General features: G+C 44.5%; 1 protein-coding gene across 2 annotated transcripts in view; it reads right to left on the reverse strand.

The window, feature by feature from the left end:
• The window catches only part of tspan5a (tetraspanin 5a), a 104,745-nt gene that overhangs the window by 27,331 nt on the left and 54,234 nt on the right, over positions 1-23,180 (reverse strand). For both annotated transcript variants that reach the window (XM_063046892.1, XM_063046894.1), the window contains one exon: positions 3,478-3,528. In XM_063046892.1, the coding sequence (XP_062902962.1) occupies positions 3,478-3,528 (51 nt within the window). The remainder of the gene's footprint in view (positions 1-3,477; positions 3,529-23,180) is intronic.

Below are 23,180 nucleotides of genomic sequence, written 5' to 3' on the forward strand. Positions count from 1 at the left end.
TATAAAACCATGCAGACATGCTGAAGCAGTTCAGTTGTTGTTCAGACCAAACATCGGAAAGGGGGATAAAATGTGACCCAGGGAACTTTGACCACGGAATGATTGTTTGCACCAGAGTGGTTTGAGTAGCTGCTGGTCTCCTGGGATTTTCACGCACAAAAATCTCTAGCGTTTACAGAGAATGGCGTGAAAAACAAAACAAAAAAGAGCGGCAGTTCTATGGGTGTGAGAGAAGTGAGAGGAGAATGGTCAGACTGGTTCATGCTGACAGGAAGGGTACAGTAACTCAAATAATCATGCATTACCACAGTGGCATGGAGAAGAGCATCTCCAAATTCACATGTCAAACCTTGAAGTGGATGGGCTACAGCTGCAGAGGCCCACCTCCTGTACGTAATAAGGTGGCCTCGAGATGTATGTTCTGAAATTTGTTGTTTTGTTGCAGCAGTACAGTGCAAGACAAAAAAATAGTTTTTATGTTACTCAAAAAAATAAATGATGTACTAGTGGAACAGCAAGGTAGTGTTCGTTGACTGACGGGAGAGACAAAATGAATTTCCCTCATGTTTCGATTGTTACATACATAGTCATAGTCATAGTCATACTTTATTGATCCCGGGGGAAATTGGTTTTCATTACAGTTGCACCATAAATAATAAATAGTAATAAAACCATAAATAATTAAATAGTAATATGTAAATTATGCCAGGAAATAAGTCCAGGACCAGCCTATTAGCTCAGGGTGTCTGACCCTCCAAGGGAGGAGTTGTAAAGTTTGATGGCCACAGGCAGGAATGACTTCCTATGACACTCTGTGCTGCATCTCGGTGGAATGAGTCTCTGGCTGAATGTACTCCTGTGCCCAACCAGTACATTATGTAGTGGATGGGAGACATTGTCCAAGATGGCATGCAACTTGGACAGCATCCTCTTTTCAGACACCACCGTCAGAGAGTCCAGTTCCATCCCCACAACATCACTGGCCTTACGAATGAGTTTGTTGATTCTGTTGGTGTCTGCTACCCTCAGCCTGCTGCCCCAGCACACAACAGCAAACATGATAGTACTGGCCACCACAGACTCGTAGAACATCCTCAGCATTGTCCAGCAGATGTTAAAGGACCTCAGTCTCCTCAGGAAATAGAGACTGCTCTGACCCTTCTTGTAGACAGCCTCAGTGTTCTTGGACCAGTCCAGTTTATTGTCAATTCGTATCCCCAGGTATTTGTAATCCTCCACCATGTCCACACTGACCCCCTGGATGGAAACAGGGGTCACCGATACCTTAGCTCTCCTCAGGTCTACCACCAGCTCCTTAGTCTTTATCACATTAAGCTGCAGATAATTCTGCTCACACCATGTGCCTGTCTTGTCAGGCTGATCCATACCTCACGGATATCTTGTGACTGTCTTATCAGGATGATGTAATGGTCTTTTGGAGGTCACATGATGTGATTTCCCCACCTATGTGAGGTCACGTGATGACATGTTCACCATGGGTATAAAATGAGACCCCTGGGGTGACGCAGTTGGTTTTCCAGTTAGAACGTTAGCCAGAGACTCTGCTCCGTTGCGTATTTGCCTTATGGCGCAGTTTCGATTTAAAACTGAGTTTTACCTTCTATTGTGAGGTACAAAAGTGCTGGACCAGCAGTTTAACCAATTTCTGCCAGGTTTGTTGATGTATTTTTTCAGTAGTATTGGAGAGTGAAGACAGGAACCTGAAGAAGTCGTTTGGTGGTAGAAAGGAGAGACCATTATTGAATTTGTTCAAGAAAGAGTGATCTGCATGAGATAGCCTCTGCTAAAAGTGGCAGAAAAGGCTGTGCAGGATCTAGTATCCAGAGGGAAGGTCTGTGCCTTTAAACCGTTTTATTTCCGTCGTCGTGAATCCTGCAGACAAGGCAGGATCCGGCTAGGACTGGCGTGACGTTGTGTCTTCGAGGAATTCTTTACTTCAGGAAAGTCTCTCCTAATTGACTGTATAAATCTCTTGGACTTTCGAATTTACCATTCTAAGAACTGTGTTTGAATTTACCGCTTTAAGAACTGTTTTCACATTTATCACTTTAAGAACTAGTACTGAGTGGCAGTTTGTTAAATGGCCTCATAGCAGTTTACTTCCGGTTAAGATTTTTGTTTGTGTTTTTTTATATATTGAGCAGAGTTTAATAAATGTTTGATTGTTTTTATAAAACCTGACTCAATTCAATTCTATATTCATTGTTGCCGGCCACGTGACACGATATAATGTGATTAATAAGTAAATCTAATCAAACCTAAGAAGCTGGTCCTATAAAGTTTAATATTGGTCTTCCAGTTCCTGTACCACCCCACCCCCCATGGCAGTAATGAGAAGAGGGCCTCAGGTGGTGATGGCCCTTAATGAGGGAATGCTGCCTAAATTGGAAGCTCCAATGCCCTGAATGCAAAATCCTACAAAAAGTAGTGGATATGGCCCAGTCCATCACCGGTACAGCCCTCACCACCACTGACCACATCTACAAGGAGTGCTGTCACAGGAAAAGCAGCTTCCATCATCACGGACCCCACCCCCCCGCCCAAACACCCAGGTCATGCTCTCTTCTCACTGCTGCCATCAGGAAGGTGGTACAGGAGCCTCAGAACCCACACCACTAGGTTCAGGAACAGTTATTACCCCTCAACCCTTTGAACAAGAGGAGATAACTTCACTTGCCCTATCAACGAACTATTCCCACAGCCTACGGACTCATTTTCAAGGACTCTTCATCTCATACTCTTGATATTTATTGTTTATTTATTTATTATTATTATTATTTTCTCTTTTGTACTTCCATATTGGTTGTTTGTCTATCCTGTTCTCACTGCAGTCTTTTATTTATTCTATTGTGGTTCTTGGATTTACTGTATATACCCGCAAGAAAATAAATCTCAGGATTGTATATGGTGACTTTGATAATAGATTTACATTGTACTTTGCCTTCTCGAGGCATAGGCTTATGAAGATGTCCTTGGTTGTCTGGGAGGCTTGTGCTAGAGCTGGCACTTGGAGGACTCTGGGCATAGGGACAAGGCAAATCATTGGGCATGCATTGTGGGACACAAAGATATTGGCAGGTGAATCAGAGATGTTAGTGTTGGATATCCATTGGGAGATGGGGGTTGTTGGGGAGGGTGGAGTTGATATAATGTGCTGTTGTTGAAGAACATCATACCTTGGAGGTCTCCAAGTTCAATGCTGAAGGAGAAGGGAAAAAGTGATGCTTGCCTCTGGTCAACAGTGGGCATCCCCCCAGTGCAACGTGGCCAAAGAACCAAAATGTCCTTGAGGACAGAGCAACAGAAACATCCTTTCTCCTTGCAGTTCCAACAAAGTAACTCCTTCTCCCTCTTTTCACCCACTTTCTCCGTTAAGCATTAATTATTGAAGGACAGCTCTTATGTACAGAGCAGGGCATCTTCTTGTATTCATTTTGTGTTGTCAGTGACTCTTACCTTCTCATTCCACGCCCACAGTCCGACTCCGAGAAAGGCCACTCCCAAAAACTGGAAAACAAGAAGGAAAGTAGTTGGGTCCTTCAAATATAGTGGCTTTATTACCATCTTTAGATGCACAGAGACATCATCATCATAGCATGAGAAAAGGCCCTTTGACTCATCTTGTCCATACCAGATGTCTACTTGTGCTTTTCTATCCATGAACTTTTCCAAATGTCTTTTAAATGTTGTAATTTTATCTGTCTCTACCACTTCCTCTGGCAGCTCATTCCATCTACCCCTCTGAGAAATTTGCTTCTCAGATCCATTTCTAAGTCTTTCCTCTCTCACCTTAAACCTAGACCTTCTAGCTTTAGATTCCCCTACCCTGGGATAAAGATTGTGACTACTGACCCTATCTATGCTCCTTATGATTTTATAAGGTCACTGCTCAGTCTCCTTTGCTCCAGGCAAAACAGTCCCGGCCCTTCCAGTAACTCAAGCCCTTCAGTCCCAACAACATCTTTCTGAATACTTTCTGCATCCTACCAAACTTAATCACATCCTCCCTGTAGCATGGTGACCAGAACTGTACACAATACTCCAAGTGCAGTTTTGCCGATGTCCCAAGCAGCTATAACATGACATCCCAACTCGTGTGTTCCATGCCTCAACTGATGAAGCCAAGCATCTTAACCACCTTGTCTACCTACGTCACCACTTTGGGGAAACTACGTACTTTCCCCTGGCGTCACACTGTTCAACACCACCCACCAGTGTCCTGTCATTCACTGTGTACGATGTGCCCTGATTTAACTTCATACGCATCACTTTACGCTTGCTGAGTCAAATTCCATCTGCCATTTCTTGGCCCGTTTGCCCAGATTACTAGTAACTTCTGGTGAATTTTATCAATGAGCTCCTTCCTGTGTGTACTTTAGTTATGGGATTTTTTATGTTATAAAAAATATTCGTTTTTGAAGCTGCTTCCTCCCACTTATGATTTTGTAGGATTTTACAGAGGTTGATGTAATCTTTACTCTTTAATGTTTATTTGGGCACATGATTCAGAAACAATTAGGCAATTTTATCATCAGGGAGGATGCCTTTTGAGTCATTGTGGAAGCGATGGCTGCTCAGAGTAAATAAATGGGAACAATGAAGCAGCTGAGAGATGATGAGAACGATGAACTGAGCCCACACAGCTCGTTGAGCTGTTCTGCCGATCAATAACCTTGTGGCCAATGAGCTACCCTGTTCACTTGCACTCACAACTGTAGATCCTTTGAAGTCTAGAAATCTCACAAGCTCAGCCTTATATGCAATCACAAGGAAGGCACGCTAGTGCTTTCTTAGGAGATTAAAGAGGTTCAGCTTTAAATTGCACACTCTAACAAACTTCTACAGCTTGTATCCTAATCTGGTACAACAATTCGAATGTTCAGGAATGTAAGAAGCTTCACAAACCTCCTCACCAGCAAAAGTATCTGCATCCATTAAAGATTCACACCATCTGGGCTGTGCCATTTTCTCGCAGTTATCATCAGGCAGGAGATACAGAAAGTTTAAATTACACACTACTTGGCTCAAAAACAGCTAATTTCCTTCAGTCATTCAGTTCTTGAACCAACCAGCACAACCTTAATCACCAGTTTGATCAATCTGCACAAAAATAGACATATTTTTCTAATTGTTCCTTGTAAAGAAATTTATATACAATTCATGTCTATCCCTCTCACCGTGGCTCATAGTAAACCAGGCTTTTTAGCTAACCCTGGCAACCAGCCACATGGCTCTCATTGCATGGGTAACGATGAGAAGGCCACCTTCAATAAGCAACACAGGTCTAAGGTTTGTATGATTCGGGTTCAACCCAACTGGAAAGTTGGAATATTCCACTGAGGGAATGGAAATCGTGGTGAATGCTATACAAATTCTGCCCCATGCAAAGTTACCGTTCGCCAGGACCTTACACTGGCATAAAATTAAAGAGGAAGTATATTTACAGATATTTCAACTTTAACAAACAGTTAGTAGAAAAAGAAAAAGGGCCCATTACAGTTAAACCAGTCTAAATGTGCACATAAACATTGTAGCTCATTTCTGGATAGTTGGGTGCTTTGCCTTAATTGGTCACACACTGAACCCACGTTCTGTGTGACAGACACCAGCCACAGTTCAAACTTCCCCTGAAGACCGTTATGAATGAACTGGCTAACTCATAAGTATTGGCACTTCCTCCTTAGAACCATTCATCTGCAGAAAGCATATCTTCCAGCAGAGTCTCTCCTTTGGGCAGGGTTCTGGCATCATCTTCCCTTGTACTTTTCTTCACACCCCCTTCCACTACCAGCCCCTGCCAGCAAAAGACCCAAAGCCAACCCACTGTCTCCTAGAAATCTGATGCCACCGAGCTCTCTCAAATGGTTCATGGCATCCCACTGGACAGCGTGTTATCAAGACAAACCCAAAACTGGCTGGCGCAAAATTCCTAAACTGGGCAAACGATTCCTTATCTCAACACTGTGAAGCTTAATTAACAGAACACGCTGCGTTTTACAGAAAACTGCAGAAAATGAAACATTTAACAGAACAACAATAATAATACAATAAAACACGTTCTTAACCAGGGCTTACATGTTTTTTGTGAATGTTGCTTATAAAACGCTACATACCAGTGATAATGCTGCAAGTATTTTATTGTACACACGCACTTGTTCATATGGCAATAAACTCAACTCACTTGAATTTAGTCAATGGACAAGTCCACAGCTGTTTAGAGTGAAGGATTTGAAAGACTTGCAGCCCTCTGCGTAAAGTAGTTTATTCTCACCTCAGTAATAAACTGTTGAACCCCTAATTCGAGGTAATAGCCATTGGCGCTGGGAGAAAGATTTTTTGTTATCTTCATTAAATCCCTTAAGAATTTATGTTTCATGGAAGATTGGACACCTCCTTTGCCTCCATTCGTGGCTTTGCCCCTCGCGATTTCTGAGAACTCCTCCAGTCCCACAAACACCAAGAGCTCAGTGTTCATCCAGTTCCAACTTCCTGAGCATTCCCAGTTTCCAACAATCCAACAATCTATAGTCGTCCCTTCTACAGATGAACATCATGCTCTATAGTTCTCTCCCAAATCTGTCTCCTCCTCTCTTCCCTATATCTTAGCTCTTCCACCAAGGATCTGTTTGTCTTCAAGTTCAATCTTACACATATCACAACCTAGAGGACCACTTGTCCTTTGAGGTCCATGTCAGCTCCAAGCACAACCATCCCATCTCCGTTTCCTTCTTTCTGTGAACCCCTGCAACTTATTGGTGTTGGTTTGTTATTGCCACATGTACCAAGGTCCAGTGAAAAGCTTTTGTTTGCATTGCCAACCAGTTCAGATCATTGCATACACAAGTATGTTGAGATAGTAAAAAGAAAAACAGAATGCAGACTATAGTGTTGCAGTTACAGAGAAACTGTGGTGTAAGCAAAGTGCAAGGTGGATTGGGGGATGAAGAGTACATCTTTAGTATATGACAGGTCCAGTCAAGAGTCAGGTAACAGAAATACAGTAGCTGTCCTTGAGCCCGGCAGTCCATAGAAACACCTTTTTGTTCCTTATGCCCAACAGGAAAGGAGACAAGAAAGAATGAAGTGGGTTCAATATTTATTATGTTGATTGCTTTCTCAAGGACATGAGAAGTGAAGACAGAGACAGTCAGGGGAGGCTGGTTTGCATAATAGACTGTGCTCACAACTCTGCAATTGCTTGCAGTCTTAGCCAGAGGAATTGATATACGGTACCAAGCCGTGATACAACTGATGAGATGCTCTCTATCAGTGAGAGTTATCGGGCTCATGCCGAATTTCCTTAGTCTTCTCAGAAATCAAAGACATTGGTGTGCTTTCACGAGCATAGCCAACCTCACTTCGATTCTCTGCCACCAAACTACAATAACAGGGAATTTACAAAGACCAATTAAGCTACCAGCTCGTTACTGGATGAGAGGGAAAACCGAAGTACCCAAGGGAACCCCTCCAGTCACAGGGAGAACACAGACAGTAGAAGTCAAGATCAATCCTGGGTCCCTGGAGCTGAGAGGCGGTTAACCTGATATCCCTTTATGTGGCCTGGTGTTAAGTTCTGTTTGAAAACAATTCTGTGAAGGACCTTGAGATGACTGCCACATTAGAGTCACTGCATAAACATGTCATATTATATTACATTCTAAAGACACTTCATCTTATTTACAACCCACTGTCAGCCAACATCAAACAGACACTGAGAATGCAAGTCAGACAGCACCAGATCAGCAGAGGATATCAGAGATAAAGGACATGCCTCCAGCTCTGATGTACTATAAGGTCATTGATTCTCTCTCACAGAAGCTGCCTGACCTGCCGAGTGTTCCCACAGGGTTTTATTTCAGATGTCTAGCATCTGCGGGGCTTGATTCCTCCCTTTCCAGTGTTAACTTGACCATGTTACCACCTGAATTAGAGGACAGGAGATAAAAGGTGTGGTCAGACAAACTAGGGTTTGTTTTCTCTGAAGTGAAGCAGACTGAGTGGAGACCTGACAGAGTTTATAAGATTATGATCGGTGTAGATACACAGCTAGTATCTTTATCCCAGAGTTGAAATACCCAATACTAGACTGTGTGCATTTAAGGTGAGAGGGGAAATGATCAAAGGAGATATGTGGGACAGGTTACTTTTTAAACAGAGTGGTGAATGCCTGGAATGTGCTGGCCGGGATGGCAGAGGAGGAAGATACGATGGTGATGTACAAGAGTCTACTAGACAGGTAAATAAATATTCAGAGGATAGAAGGATATAGGCCATGTGCAGGCAGAAGAGATTAAGTATCATTATATTTACAGTAATTGACAGAGGGCAGAGCTTAGTCAAGATGGCGCTAAACAGCAACTCCTTTGCTTGCATCTTCGGGAACAACTCTATTTCCATCTTTAATATCTCCATTTTTCCATTTTAGGGTTCTACTGAAGACCCTGACCTGGAGTTACACGCTGACTTTGGTTCTTTGCGGGAATTGTACCCGCTCTTGGGGTGTCACGACTGGCCGTTATCCGACATGCCAAGAGTGTGGCCTAAAAGTTCGGCTCGCCTTTGGAGGCCAAGGACCTCGGAGCTCTAGAGACAGGCGGGTCGAAGGTCGGTGTGCCGGACCGGTGTGTCATGAGAGCTGGAAGATTTTTGGCTGCGTACCTAGAGACTTGAGATATTTGGGTACAGAGCTCGGAAAAGCGACACAACGGACTTTTAACATCATAAATCAGTGAGTTGTTTGTTATGTCTCCCCTCTCGGTGTGAAACAAAGACATCTGTTTCTCCCTTTTTAGGGAGAGAGAGAACCTGTAGTATGTCGAATACTAGGTGAACACGTAGTCTTTGGAGTACTGCAAGTCAGTGTCTTTTCTGGTGATTTTGCTGCACACTCGAGTGCTCAGTGGCAGGTGCCAATGGTTTTTTTGCTGGTGGGGGGAGGGGGGATTGTTGCTTGCTCCTGCTTACACTTGAGAGGGAGGGGAGCTGGGGGGGGGGCGAATTTGGGGCTCTAACATATATCTGTCATTCATTCTTTGGGGCACTCCTCTGTTTTCCTGGATGGTTGCAACGATAAGGCATTTCAGGATGTATATTGTATACATTTCTCTGACACTAACTTGGACCTTTCAACCTTTGAAAGCTTAACAGGCCCTTCCAGCCCAATGAGCCTGCGCCGCCTAATTACGTCCACGCAACCAATTAAACCACTAACCTGTAGGTCTTTGGAATGTGAGAAGAAACCACTACACTTGGAGGACACCCCCCAGTCTCAGGAAGAACGTACATACTCATTACAGGCAGCGGCAGAATTGAACCCAGTTCACTAACATGTAATAACGTTATGCTAACCGCTACACTATCACGCTGCTCGTTAGTTTAGTAAGCTCGGCAAAATGCTGTAGGCTAAAGGGCCTGATCCTTTGCAGTACTTCCCCATCTTCTAATTTCATCACAGAGCGCTGGTGCAAACCTCTGGGCACCTTTAGAGGAGCAGTACCTCCCTAACTCCCAGGTGGAATAACTAAGAAGTGATTCTGATCCAGGCTGCACTTATTGATTAAAATTATTGTTTAGAAGCACAAGAGTTAAGCCAAGATACATTGCGAGCTGTCGTATAGCGGCTGTTTTCCCAATGCTGACTGACCTGACAGATGGGGTACTGGATCCTCCTACCCATTTACACTCTGCCCCATTCGGGAGACTGTGGGACGACTGACGGTATCCCAGAATGCCGCAGGAGACAATGAAATAACAATGACCACTGCTTAAACTTGAATATGAAAAGAGGCCCTTTCGCCCAACCAGTCCATACTGACCAAGATGCCCTTCTAAGCTAGCCCCATTTGCATACACTTGGCCCATATCCTTCTAAGCCTTTCCTTTCCATGTCCCTGTGCGAGTACCCTTGCAACGTTGTTAACATTGTTGCCTCAAACTCTTCCTTGGGCAGCTCATTCCCTATACTGACCACCCTGTGTCCCTCAGGTCTGCATTAAATCTCTCCCATCTCACCTCAAACCTAAGCCTATGCCCCTGGGAAAATTTCCTTGGTCCCAAAGCAAAAATAGAACCAGATAAACAGTTTTTTCCAAACGTGAATCAACAATAAGCTTTGAACCACAGGCAGACTAAGTGGATCTCTTGACTTCATCTGAATAGCGAGATTCAAACTCTCCACAAATGGAACCTCATCAGATTTTTGGACCACGAATGGTTGTCAGCTCAGTTGAAACCAAGGCATCACTGTTCACCTCACAGACTCTTCCTCAGAGAGCAACATGGACAGACTGAGGCCACTCTCTCTGATTGCTAGCACCAAAAGCTTTACAACGAGGAAGACCAACTGAGTCTTCATTTGCTCCCCCAGCCACTGAGCAGATATGGATTCTTGAAGAGACACTGATGAAGATACCCCACAGATCACACACAACCCAATCTCCGGTGAGGGAGTGGGGCCACAGGGGACGAGGAATGGTGTGGGAGCTACAGCAAGAGGAAGAGGTGACAATGAGAGGAAAGGGTCATAATCTGAGAGGTTCAGCATAAAAACAGACCCTTCAGCTCAAAGACTCCATAAATCATGCATGTACACTAAGCCTATATCAGTCCCTCTTTTTTGTTTATTCTCCCTGTACGGTTAAAACTGTCGCTAAATACTGCGGAAGCTGCACTGAACTTGGATGTAACCTTTGTTAGAGTACACCTGGGCTACTACACAGTTAAGACACATAAAAGGAGACACAAAAGCAGAGTGCTAGGGATCAACAGTGACACGGTTAGTAGAGCTGTCTCCACACAGCTCTGGAGATCCGGGTTTAATCCTGCCCTCCTTTGCCTTCTGAGTGGAGTGTGCACATTCAACACGTGACCATGTGGGTTTCCTCACAGTACGCTGGTTTTCTCTCACATTCCATAAATGTGCAGGTTGGTAGATTAATTGGCCATTGTAAATTGTCCAAAGTTTTTAGAATCTGGGGAGAGCTCAGGAGAATGAAAAAATGTTGGATAACTGCTAATGGTCAGTATGGACTTTGTGGGCCAAAAGGTCTGTTTCCATGTTACTTCTCAATAACTCTGAAACTATCTATAAAATCTATAAAGCCTAGAAAGGGAAAATGTTTCAGCTCTGTGTGACGAGCAGGATTTGGGACTATAAGTGTAAGACTGCCATTAATAAATCCGAAAGGAAAGAGAGGGTTTTCTGGAGAAAGTTCTTCATTCTGACAGTGGTGTGGATTTGGAAGAGATGAGAGCTACATGTAATGGGACGTTGGGCCAGCGTTGGTCTGACTAGTACATTTTCAGACTGTGAATGTTGTGATTTTCTCCTCAAACCGTTGCTGAACCAGAATTGGCAACAAGACTTGCCTTTTGGCCTAAGTGGTACTGGCAGTAGCCTTGGAAATGAGCTGCATCTCCAGCCAATTCACTGCCTAATAAGCTGAGATTCTAGTACAATGCCATCCTTCCACACAAACAATTTAGAACTGCGCTCAAAATAAAATTCCACACGTACTCTGAAAATGTGGAGAGGTTGGAAGTGAGAGTGGGTGCTGATGAGGAACAACACACACAGGTCTTAATCTGCCCACACAGAATATTTTCTTTCTGAAGCTGCAGCACTCCAATCTCTCTCCCTGCTTCCTCCACTTCAAACATTACTAATATAAAAAGCCTACCATTACTAATTTTGTTTTAAAAAGGCTATGTGGGTTGGGCCACGAGCTTTCACTTTTCACCTTTCAGTGCTGGAAACCCAACCCAAACCAGATCAATGAAACATGATGAGACTTGCCTGCTAATTCCACTGAGGATTGGTGCCAAACCACAAAGTTCTCTGAATCATGAAACTGTTCACTTCCTGGCATCACCATGAAAGGCTCTCAACGTGGGAAAATAACACAATGTCAGACTAAAAACAGTAGTTTGCACCATGTCGGAAAGCATCTCAAAGCATCACAAGTTCCGTCGAATACATTGAACCAAACAAGATCTGACAAAAAGCTAAGACAATTAATTAGCATCAGGCCTTGACAATGTAAATGAGCTGGAGAGGTTTGGGGGGGTGGGGTAGGGGGGATCTCCAGAGCTGGGGGCTAGGTAGCTGAAGGCACAGTTGCTCACAATGGAGCCAAGGAAATCAAGGTTAGGGGACAGACTTCCTGGTGTCACCCCAGACTCTGAGGGCCTGGGATCATCCATCTCCTTGTGTTCGTCACCTAACTCAGCTGCCTGGGCCACCACTTGTGGAATTCCTTCCACAAACATGCCCTCCTCAGTCTTCCTTTAAATTACTTCAAAATTTTCTTTGTCCTACCCTTGGGTTACCAAATCTTCTTAGAAAGGATGCATTAGGATTGTGCAGAGTAAACTTATTCCCCAAGCAGTTTTCCTGTAACCTATTCTCCCCACATTCCTACCAACTCCTCCGGCATTCTACCACTCATCCAATTTAGAGCAGCCAATTAACCTACCAACTTGCATGCCTTTGGGATGCTGTGTGAAGCTGGAGCACACAGGGGAGACCCACAAAGCTGCAGGAAGATGTCACACTCGGATTCGAGACAGAACCTGTAAATTGCCTACTGTGTCCAGTGCTCCCAACGTGACCTCCTCCACGTTGATGAGACCCATTGTAAATTGGGGGGGGGGGCCGCTTTGTCAAGCACTTCCGCTCCATCCACCAAAAGCGGAACTTCCCAGTGGTCAAATATTTTAATTCTTATTCCTATTCCCATTCCTGTTCCAACAGGTAGGTCCATGGCCTCCTTATGCCACGATGAGGTCACCTTCAGGGTGGAGGAGCAACACTTTCTATTCCCCACGCTGTCCTCTTACGTCTTGTCACTTGTCTATCACCTCCCCTGGTCCCCTCCTCCTTCCCTTTCTCCTATGGTCCACTCTCTCCTCTCCTATCAGATCCCTTCCCCTACAGCCCTTCTAGCTATCCCCTTTCCCCTCCTGCTACCTTTTTATTCTGGCATCTTCCCCCTTCCTTTCCAGACCTGAAGAAGGACCCCTGCCCGGAACATCACTTCCGTAGATGCTGATGGACCTGCTGGGCTGCTCCGGCATTTTGTTTATGTTATCCTGTACATTTGCATCTCTTTCAACTGAACCACTGTGACACTCACTGTGCAGCATAATTCTTAACAACAGAAAACATTGGAAACACTGAAGATTGGGCAGCAACCGTTGAGATAGGAACGGATTTAACATTGCTGATCGATGACTTTGCACTGGAGCTAGAAAAGAAAACAAGCAGAGGGGTACTGAGATCAGAGTAAATATCTCTTATAACTTTCTATAGATGTATGGTGGAGAGTATTCTGACAAGTGGCTGGTATGGAGGCAAATGCAGAGGGTTGTAGGCTCAGTGAGTTCCTTCATGGGTACAACCCTCCCCACCATCCAAGACACCTTCAAGGAAAGGTTTCTCAAGAAGGCGACATCCATTACCTAGGATCCTCACTATCCGGGACATGCCCCCTTCCGATACTACCATTGGGCAGGAGACACACGGGCTTAAGACCCACACTCAATGGTTCAGAGACAGGTTCTTCCCCTCTACCACCAGATTTCTCAATGGTTCATGAACTCATGAATACCATCTCAATCATTCTTTTCTTTTGAACTATTTATTTTTGAAATTTACAGCACTTTTATGTCTTTGCACTGCACTGCTGCTGCGAAATAATTTAACGTGATTGAAGTCAGTGACCCTCCAAGAGGACCACAAGCTTGTCTTAGTTTGGAGGGTAATGTGCCTCAATGACCCAGAGAGCAATGTGCTTTGGCTCTTGGTAGGGTCATCCATGCCAAACAGGTCAAAGGGGAGATACCAGACTAAGAGTGGTCCACTGGTCCACCAGGTTCAGGAGTTCAGCTCAGGGCTAAGACCCTGACAACATCAATTTACACTTCACTAGGGTCATGGACACTCGTGGATGTAGAATGATGAATAACAATGGTGAAAGACTGGTGGAATTCTGTGCCATGAACTATCTAGTGCTTATCCAATGGATGAGACAAGAACCAGATTGACCATTTGGTGATCAATGGTACGTGGAGAAGATCCTTCTCCTTTTTCTTCTCCACATAGGAAGTGAAAGAAAGGGGTTAAGAGAGGAATGGATACTGGAAGTTATGATCACGTTGTAGCAGTGACGAAACTCAAGCTGAGAATCTCTGGTACCAGAATGCAAGCATAAAGTCGTTTTGATGTTGAGAAGCTCAAGGACACCTGCGGATCTGCCTTCACCATTCAGCTCAAGAACAGATTTCAAGACTTGCAAGACCTTAATGAGAATGCGTCAGTGTACAAGATCAACACAATGTGGAAACAGACTGCCTCAGTCTTCAAGGAGAGCAGCAAACCTTGTCTAGGATACAGAGCTGGAAGGAAGAACAAAGAATGGATACAGCAGGAAACATGGACAGCCCTAGAAGAAAGACAAAAAATTAAGAAGGAAGTGCTGGATGCAAAGTCAACATGACTTAAGGTGAATGTTGTATCAACAGGCATACATTGAAGCCAACAAGAAAGTCTTGCAAGAAAGGAAAAGAGTGTCTACATGGAGGACCTTGCAGAGGAAGCTGAATCAGCAGTCATTCGAGGTGACCAGGGAAATGTACACAAAATTTCAAAATTGGCATGCGAAAAACTCCAGGCCAGATCCAGTATCCAGTGAGAGATAAGAATGGTCAGCGTTTGACAGCTGAGAAACAGCATGTTGGAAAGAGTAATTTGCAGAATTTCTGAATAGACCACCACCAGATGAGATAGCAGAACACCTCGACATCAACACAGATCCACTCAAGAAAGAAGAGATTGTTGCTGCAATGAAATCACTAAAGAATACAAAGCTCCAGACATGACAATTTGAACGGTGAACTGTTCAAAACTGAACCGAAAGTTGCAGCAGACATCCCACAACTATTGTTTACTATAATCTGGGAAAAGAGACAAGGACCCAAAGACCAGATGTAGGGAGTCATCGTTCGAATACCCAGAAAAGGAGCACTAAGTGATTGTAACAATTGGCATGGCATCACACTTCTGTCAGTACCCAGCAAGATTCTCGCCAAAGTCATTGTCCAATGGATTACAGATGCTGTCAATGTGTGCTTGAGGAAGGAGCAAGATAGCTTCAGGAAGAACAGAGGCTGTGCCAACCAGATCTCATGCTGAGTAACATCACAGAGCACTGCACAGAGTGACAGAGCCAACTGCATGTAAATTTTGTGGACTTTTAACGGCTTTTGATAGGCTCTCCACAGGCAGAGCATCAGGTGAGTTCTCAGGTCATACTGGATCCCTTACAAAATTGCCCAGCTCATCCAGAGTTTCCATGCTAACTTCACCTGCACAGTTAGGGGCAGCAATTGTGTGATATGGCTGATATAGTTTAACCTGTTGCTTGACTGAGTCATGAGGCAAACAGCGAAAGCAGAGAGTCATTAAGTGGAGTATTTCCTGCTTTAGGAGACCTTGACTTTATGGATGACCTCACAGCACTATCATGTACACACCAGCACATGCAAGAAAAAAATTCAGCACCTGCGTACCTTCGATGAACAGGCTGGACTCAAGAATCAGCCAGAGAAAGACTGAGACCATGACCCTCAATACAGCGTCAAGGCATACAGAGTCGACTTACCAAGAGCTGGCAGATTCAGGCTCATTATCAGCCTGAAGTTCCATATCACTACTACTCCGCTTCAGTCATGTGTTTTTTTCCTTTAGTAGAATAAGGCCATTCAGCCCATTGACCCATCTCCATCATTTGATCATGGCTGACCCATTTCCTTCTTAACATTCTCCGGCTTTCTCCCCGCTGTATTCTTTCACACCCTATCAAGAACCTATCAACCTCCTCCTTAAATACACCCAATGACCTGGCCTCCACAGCCACCTGTGGCAATGAATTGCCCAGATACACCATCCTCTGGCTAAAGAAATTCCTCATTTCCATTCTAAATGGATGTCCCTGTATTCTGAGGTTGTACCTTCTGGTCTTAGAATCCCTCGCTATAGGAACCATCTCCCCCCGAATCCTACCTAACTAGGCCTTTCAACATTCGATAGGTTTCAATGAGAACCCCCCCCTCATTCTTCTAAATTCCAGCGAACACAGGCCCAGAACCATTGATCACTATTCATATGTTAGCCTTTTATTCCCGGAATCATTTTCGTCAACCTTCTTTGGAAAGTCAGCACATTCTTCTCAAATAAGGGGCCCAAAACTGTTCACAATACTCCAAGTGAGGCCTCACCAGTGCTTTAGAAAGCCTCAGCATTACTTACATCCAGTCCTCTCAAAATGAATGCTCATATTGCATTTGCTTTCCACACTACTGATCTAACCTGCAAGTTAACCTTTAGAGAATCCTGCACAAGGACTCCCAAGTCCCTTTGCATCTAGATTTGATTCTTGAATGAATCAGCAAAACTTTAATTACTACCCCAATACAGCAAAATTATGACCATTGTGTACTAGAACAAACTTTGCATTTTTGCCCTAATTGTGTTCTTTCTTGTATAATTGATTTTAATTAATGATTTTCTTGTGAATTTGTCTCTAACGCACCGTCGGAGATAGCACTGCAAGCAAGTTTTTCATTACATCTTTGCAAACCTATACTCATGCATATGACCATAAGCTTGACTTTGACTTTGGCAGCAACACCTGTCATCATTTGCTTACATTATAGGTGCTTTGTAAATCAGAATGACTGCTGCTCAAACCTTCAGCGCATCTTGGCTTTCATCCCACAACTGTTTTTCGTCACTGGATGTTCTGCACAGCATGAACTGACAAATCTCTGAGCCAGATGTTAATGCACAAAACACAGAATCCTGTGACCCTGCCACAGAGACGGCTCTATCAGAGCTGGAGGACACAGATTCCGCTCTTTCAGACATCTGTGTTTTGTCCTTCAAGGGCAGTCACAGCAGAATTTCGGTTAGCTGGGAAATTGGAACCAATCGACAGAATGTAAGGGCTCCTCTGATGGATCTTCCCCCACAGACAGTTTGCAGGTTATGCTCGGTTCCAGTCTCGAGAACCATCAGGAAGATGAAAATGAACAGAAACAGCATGCGGGAGAGGATCATAGAAACAGCTGTGGCTGGAGAGCAAGCAGATGTAGAAAGAATGGCTGCCAGCCAATCTCTCTGACTCGATGACCAAGCAAGTCTGCTCAAAGCTCTCAGCTCTGCTCTGCTCCACCCAGCCCCCAGTAATTGCCACTTGGGGGTGAGGGGTGAGGTTGAGCAAGAAGGCACAAGGAAATGCCCCGTTTCCACCCAGAAGATACCTCCAAGCCCTGCAGCATCCATAAATCCATCCCGTCATCTCACAAACATTCCTTCATATGTACACGGTGCTCATAGGTCAAGCATTCAGCATTTGTGGAGGTCTGTATGAACCCTAGGCTCCCGCCCAATCCCCACTTGAGTTTCTGTAGTTCTCACGACAAGCTTCACCAGGAGTCTAGGAGTCAGCAACAGCTTTAACTTTTTAAAAAATTTAACCCAATATTTCCTCCTTAAACTGGACAAATACATTAAAAGTACGTACTGTCTGAGTATGTGAGATCTCACTCAACAGGCTTGAAGGTTGTCGGGCTGGGACGGTTCTTCATGCATTAAATTACTGGACTAAAAATACAGGCTGCCATAGTTAATGATCAACTAGAATTCAAATGCCTCCACAGCAGTGGGGAAAATTTAAATTCAGTGAATCTGGAAATAGCAGGGGTGGTTGTGATATTGACAGACATGGCTTCAGACTCAAAGAATGTGTCCCATCAGTGTCTGAGGTGGAGCCAGTCTCACAATTCAAGGGAAACCATAAATGGGCAATAAATTTGCGGGTCCATATCCTGACAATAAAGATCTTGCTAAATATTGCAGCTGAGTCATAGAGAACAAGAACAGGCTCTTTGGTCGTTAAACTGTGCACACATCGCGGAGCAAATGCTGAACAAAACACTGGATTCAGGAAGTAAGACTACATCTTGATGGACTCTCCTGTGATCGCCATCTCTGGAAAATCAAAATGAACAGCCAATCAACAGGAACACCGTATGCTCTGTCCAGGATGCAGCCTGATACTGACGATTTGTGATTTCAAACCATCTACACTTTACTGCATAATCTTCTAACTACATTGGATAAACAGGATTCCAGCCATCTTAATGCAATCAAATTTCTCTACATCACAAAAGTTCACATTGACAAGAAAGCTTTAAGTGCCAGCACTTCAGGCTCTTAAGTTTGAAGATTTCCTGGTGTCTGTTGAGTATTATAGACTTCTCTCTCATATTTCCTCTACAGCCTCTTGAGATGGTGAAAGAATACGCGCTATTCAAATCACCACTCAACATCAGGCAGCTTACTCTCAAAATGCAACTGCTGAAAGCGTCGATGCAAGATACAAGATGGAAGGAATGGGTCACCGGGTCAAAGTAAGAACAGAAAATATTGCGAAGAACTCAGCCGTTCAGGGCAGCATCTGTGAAAAGAGAAACAGGAAGTAAAGTTCCCAATTGTGCTTTGCTTGGAGCTGGGAAAGAGAGTTGGGTTCAAGTTGCAGAGAGGGCGTGGAACAGATATCAGAATCAGAATTAGGTTCGTTCTGGCACATTTCCCAGCATATAGAACATAGGGCATAGAAAACCTACAGCATAATACAGGCCCCTCAGCCCACAGATGCCAAGCATGCCGAACATGTCCTTACCTCAGAAGTTACCTAGGCTTACCCATAAGCCCTATATTTTTCTAAGCTCCATGTACTTATCCAGAAGTCTCTTAAAAAACCCCATCATATCCACCTCCACCACTGCCGTCAGCAGCCCATTCCACGCACTCACCACTCACTGCGTTAAAAACTTACCCCTGCCATCTCCTCTGTACCTACTTCCAAGCACCTTAAAACTGTGCCCTCTTGTGCTAGCCATTTCAGCCCTGGGCAAAGGCCTCTGACTATCCACACGATCAATGCCTCTCATCATCTAGTACATCTCTATTGGGTCACTTCTCATCCTCCGTCACTCCAAGGAGAAAAAGCCGAGTTCACTCAACTTATTCTCATAAGGCATGCTCCCCAATCCAGGCAACATCCTTGTAAATCTCCTCTGCACCCTTTCTATGGTTTCCACATCCTATATCATCGGGAGACGCTACTCCTGATCCACAGATACTGTAGTCCCCTGCTGAGGAAGTCAAGGATCCAGATGCAGAAGGAGATACAGACCTAGGATTTGGAGCTTGAACTAAGGATACGACTGTATTGAACTTACCCCTGAGCTGCAGTCAATGAACAGCAGGCTGGCGTAGGTAATGCTATTGTGCAGGTGATCCAGGGCCGAGTGGAGAGCCAGTGAGATTGTATTTGCTGTAGACCTATTGTGGCGGTATGCAAATTACACAATCTTGCTTAGGCGGGAGTTGATTCTAGCCATGACCAACTTCTCAAAACATTTCATCACAGTAGATGTGAGTGCCTCTGGACAATAATCATTGAGGCAGCTCACCCTGCTCTTCATGGGCTCTGGTATGATTGTCACCCTTTTGAAGCAGGTGGGAATTACAGCCAGGTGATTGGACTTTCCAGAATGTGGGCACTGGATGGCATGGTGGTGTCCTTGATGGTTGTGTAACAGTGGTCAAGTGTGTTGGTTCCTCTGGTTCCATTGGTGATGGTTGTTCAGAGACTTCTTCAGACTGGCTTGGTGAAATCTCCCACAATGATAGGGAAAACATCAGGGTATGTTGTTTCATGCCTGCTCATTACCTTGATCAGCTCCCCCAGAGCCTGCCTGACATTGGCCTGAGGTGGAATGTACACCACTACGTACCAGGATGATGGCAGAAAACTCCGTCAGCAGATAATATAACAGATATTGGATCACTCTAGAGCTTTACACAATAGCCAAGTGAAATATAATTAATTCTTTAAAAAAATGTAAACTCCCTGCCGTTAAAAACAACTCATTGTACTTGGTGTGGAAGTTTGCAACTTGGAGATCGTGAACACAAAACAATGAACTTGCTGTGCCTTCTAACTTGGGATCATTTCCACTTTGGTCTTCAACCTCCCTGTTCTTTCATCCAAACCACTAATAGGTTTTTTGGGAAAAGAGTGTGCCTACTACCACTCTCATTGAATGCCATGTTCACCAACATGTCCACTGTCTCACATTCACATTCCACCAATCACTGCAGTTTCCTTTCTCACCACACCCCTCTTTCTACTGGCCATCTCACCTCTCCACTCTCAATCCTGGTGCTGGATTTCAAACCAAAATGCCAACAAATCCTTTCCTCCCACAGATGCAATTTGATCCAGTAAGTTTCTCCAGCTCTTTGTTTGTAGCTCCAAAATGCTCCGAGAGGCTGATCAAGGACTACATCTGCAGCTTGCTACCACCCACACTGGACTCCCTACAATTCGCCTACCGACACAACCGATCGACAGGTGGCACAATAGCCACAGCTCTACACACCGTCCTTATACATCTGGAGAAGAGGGATGCTTATGTGAGAATGCTGTTCTTGGACTACAGTTCAGCATTCAACACCATAATTCCCTCCAGGCTCGACAAGAAGCTCAAGACCTCGGCCTTCACCCTGCCTTGTGCTGCTGGATCCTGGACTTCCTGTCAAATCACTGGCAGGTGGTAAGAGTGGGCTCCCTCACCTCTGCCCCTCAACACAGGTGCCCCTCAGGGCTGTGTCCTAAGCCCCCTCCTTTACTCTCTGTACACCCATGACTGTGTCGCCACACACAGCTCCAATCTGCTAAATAAATTTGCTGACAATACTACACTGATTGGCCTAATCTCAAATAATAACGAGGTAGCCTACAGAGAAGAAGTCATCACCCTGACACAGTGATGTCAAGAAAACAACCTCTCCCTCAATGTCACAAAAATAAAGGAGCTGATTGTGGACTACAGGAGGAATGAAGACGGGCTAACCCCTATTGACATCAATAAATCTGGGATTGAGAGGGTGAACAGCTTTAAATTCCTTGGCATACGCATCACCGGGGATCTCACGTGGTCTGTACATACCGGCTGTGCGGTGAGAAAAGCACGTCAGCATCTCTTTCACCTCAGAAGGTTGAAGAAGTTCGGTATGAGTCCCCAAATCCTAAGGACTTTCTACAGGGGCACAATTGAGAGCATCCTGACTGGCTGCATCACTGCCTGGTATGGGAACTGTACTTCCCTCAATCGCAGGACTCTGCAGAGAGTGGTGCGGACAGTCCAGCGCATCTGTACATGTGAACTTCCCACTATTGAGGACATTTACTGAGACAGGTGCGTAAAAAGGGCCAAAGGATCATTGGAGACCTGAGTCATCCCAACCACAAACTGTTCCAGCTGCTACCATCTGGGAAACGATACCGCAGCATAAAAACCAGTTCCAACAGGCTCCAGGACAGTTTCTTCCACCAGGCCATCAGACTGATTAATTCACGCTGATGCAATTGTATTTCTATGTTATATTGACTGTTCTGTTGTACACACTATTTATTACAAATTACTATAAATTGCACATTGCACATTTAGATGGAGATGTAAAGTACTTTACTCGTGCATGTGAAGGATGTAAGAAATAAAGTCAATTCAATTCCAACATCTGCAGTCTCTTGTTTTTACTGTTTTTACTTCTGTTCCTTACCTGAGAAATTGCTGACCTAAATCTCAAAGTAATCTACAATTCCAGTATCTTTCCTGCTACTAATCTCTTAACCAAATGTCTTGAGGTTTAGAAGGGCAGAGTGCTGAGCCACAATTATGGAGCAAACCTCAGTTCATTCAACTCCATTTGTCAGAAGCGAACTCAGATCACTAGGCCGTGCTGTGGCACAGTGGAGGCTAAAGAAACTCACAACACTCTGGCCCACGGTGCCCTCAGAGGCCAAAAACAGAGCAGGGTGAAATGAACAGCTCAGCTGAGTCTAGCCCTGCAGATGCTTACGCAGGTACATTTTAAACATGGTGTGGTTCCTGGCTCCCCCCACTGCCCCTTCTATAGTAGATTTAGGAGTTCACCACTGACGTGGCCAAAGTGAAACAAGCCGTTCTACAGTCTCTAGGTGGATCCTGAAACAATGGAACATTCCAATGCAACAGTGAAATTTCTGGTTAGAAGAAGCTTAGAAAATTATGGCCAGCAGCTAAGCCTTTCAGTAGCTCCAGGAGGAAACCACTGAGGTGTTTCTATGCAACTGTCTACTAACTTCACAATACATTTTTTAAAAATTGTATACCCTGCCCCCCCCCACCCTACCATTTTTAGCTGAGCCTCTGCCTCTGGTGTTTTTACCCCTTCGTCCAAAATATATACATCTACTTCAGGCCCTGGAGCGCAGTACAGATTTTCCTTCAATGCTTATTTACATTTAAACAGCTTACTGTTAAGTTGGTAGCCTCCTACCTGATGGCATAAACATCGATTTCTCTAACCTTCAGTAATTCATCCCTCTCCTTCCCCATTCTCTTTTTTTCCAATCCCTGCCCTGACTCCCCTCTTGGCCCTTCTTTTCTGCTCTTAATTCACAGAGATCCTTCCTGCCTTTATTTTAAGCCTTGCAATTAGTGACCTCAGCTTTCCAATGGTTAGCACTAAGAGGCAAGATATATTAAAGCTTGATACGGGCATCATCACTGTGTCAGCATGAAGAACTGCCTCCTCTGAGATTGTACTCATGAACAACAGCACAGATCAGCCACCTACAACAGCAGTTTACTTAAGACAACACTATGTATTGATCCTGCCTCCAAACACCTCTCCATCAACTGGACACACTTGGTCTGATAGTTCTGATCTTGTCAAACTGCTGCAAAGCAAAGGAGGTTTACTGCAGTCATGGCTGCATCACATTCCTTGCTGCAGAACATGCTGCTTGATATTCTGTACAATAGCTCTGTATTCTGCATGGACTGCTGATTTATAGAGTCATTGATACAGCAGCGAAACAGGCTCCTCATTGCACAGGTCTGCAACGACAACAGTTCGGCAAACCAGCCTCCCCTCCGCTGACTCTAGCTAGATTTCCTGCTGCCTCAAGAGAGTAACCAACATAATCAAGGAGCCCCCACCATCCCAGTCACACTCACCTCTCCCCCTTCCCATCCAGCAA

The sequence above is a fragment of the Mobula hypostoma genome, chromosome 4 (genome assembly GCF_963921235.1).
Source record: "Mobula hypostoma chromosome 4, sMobHyp1.1, whole genome shotgun sequence".
NCBI lineage: Eukaryota > Metazoa > Chordata > Chondrichthyes > Myliobatiformes > Myliobatidae > Mobula > Mobula hypostoma.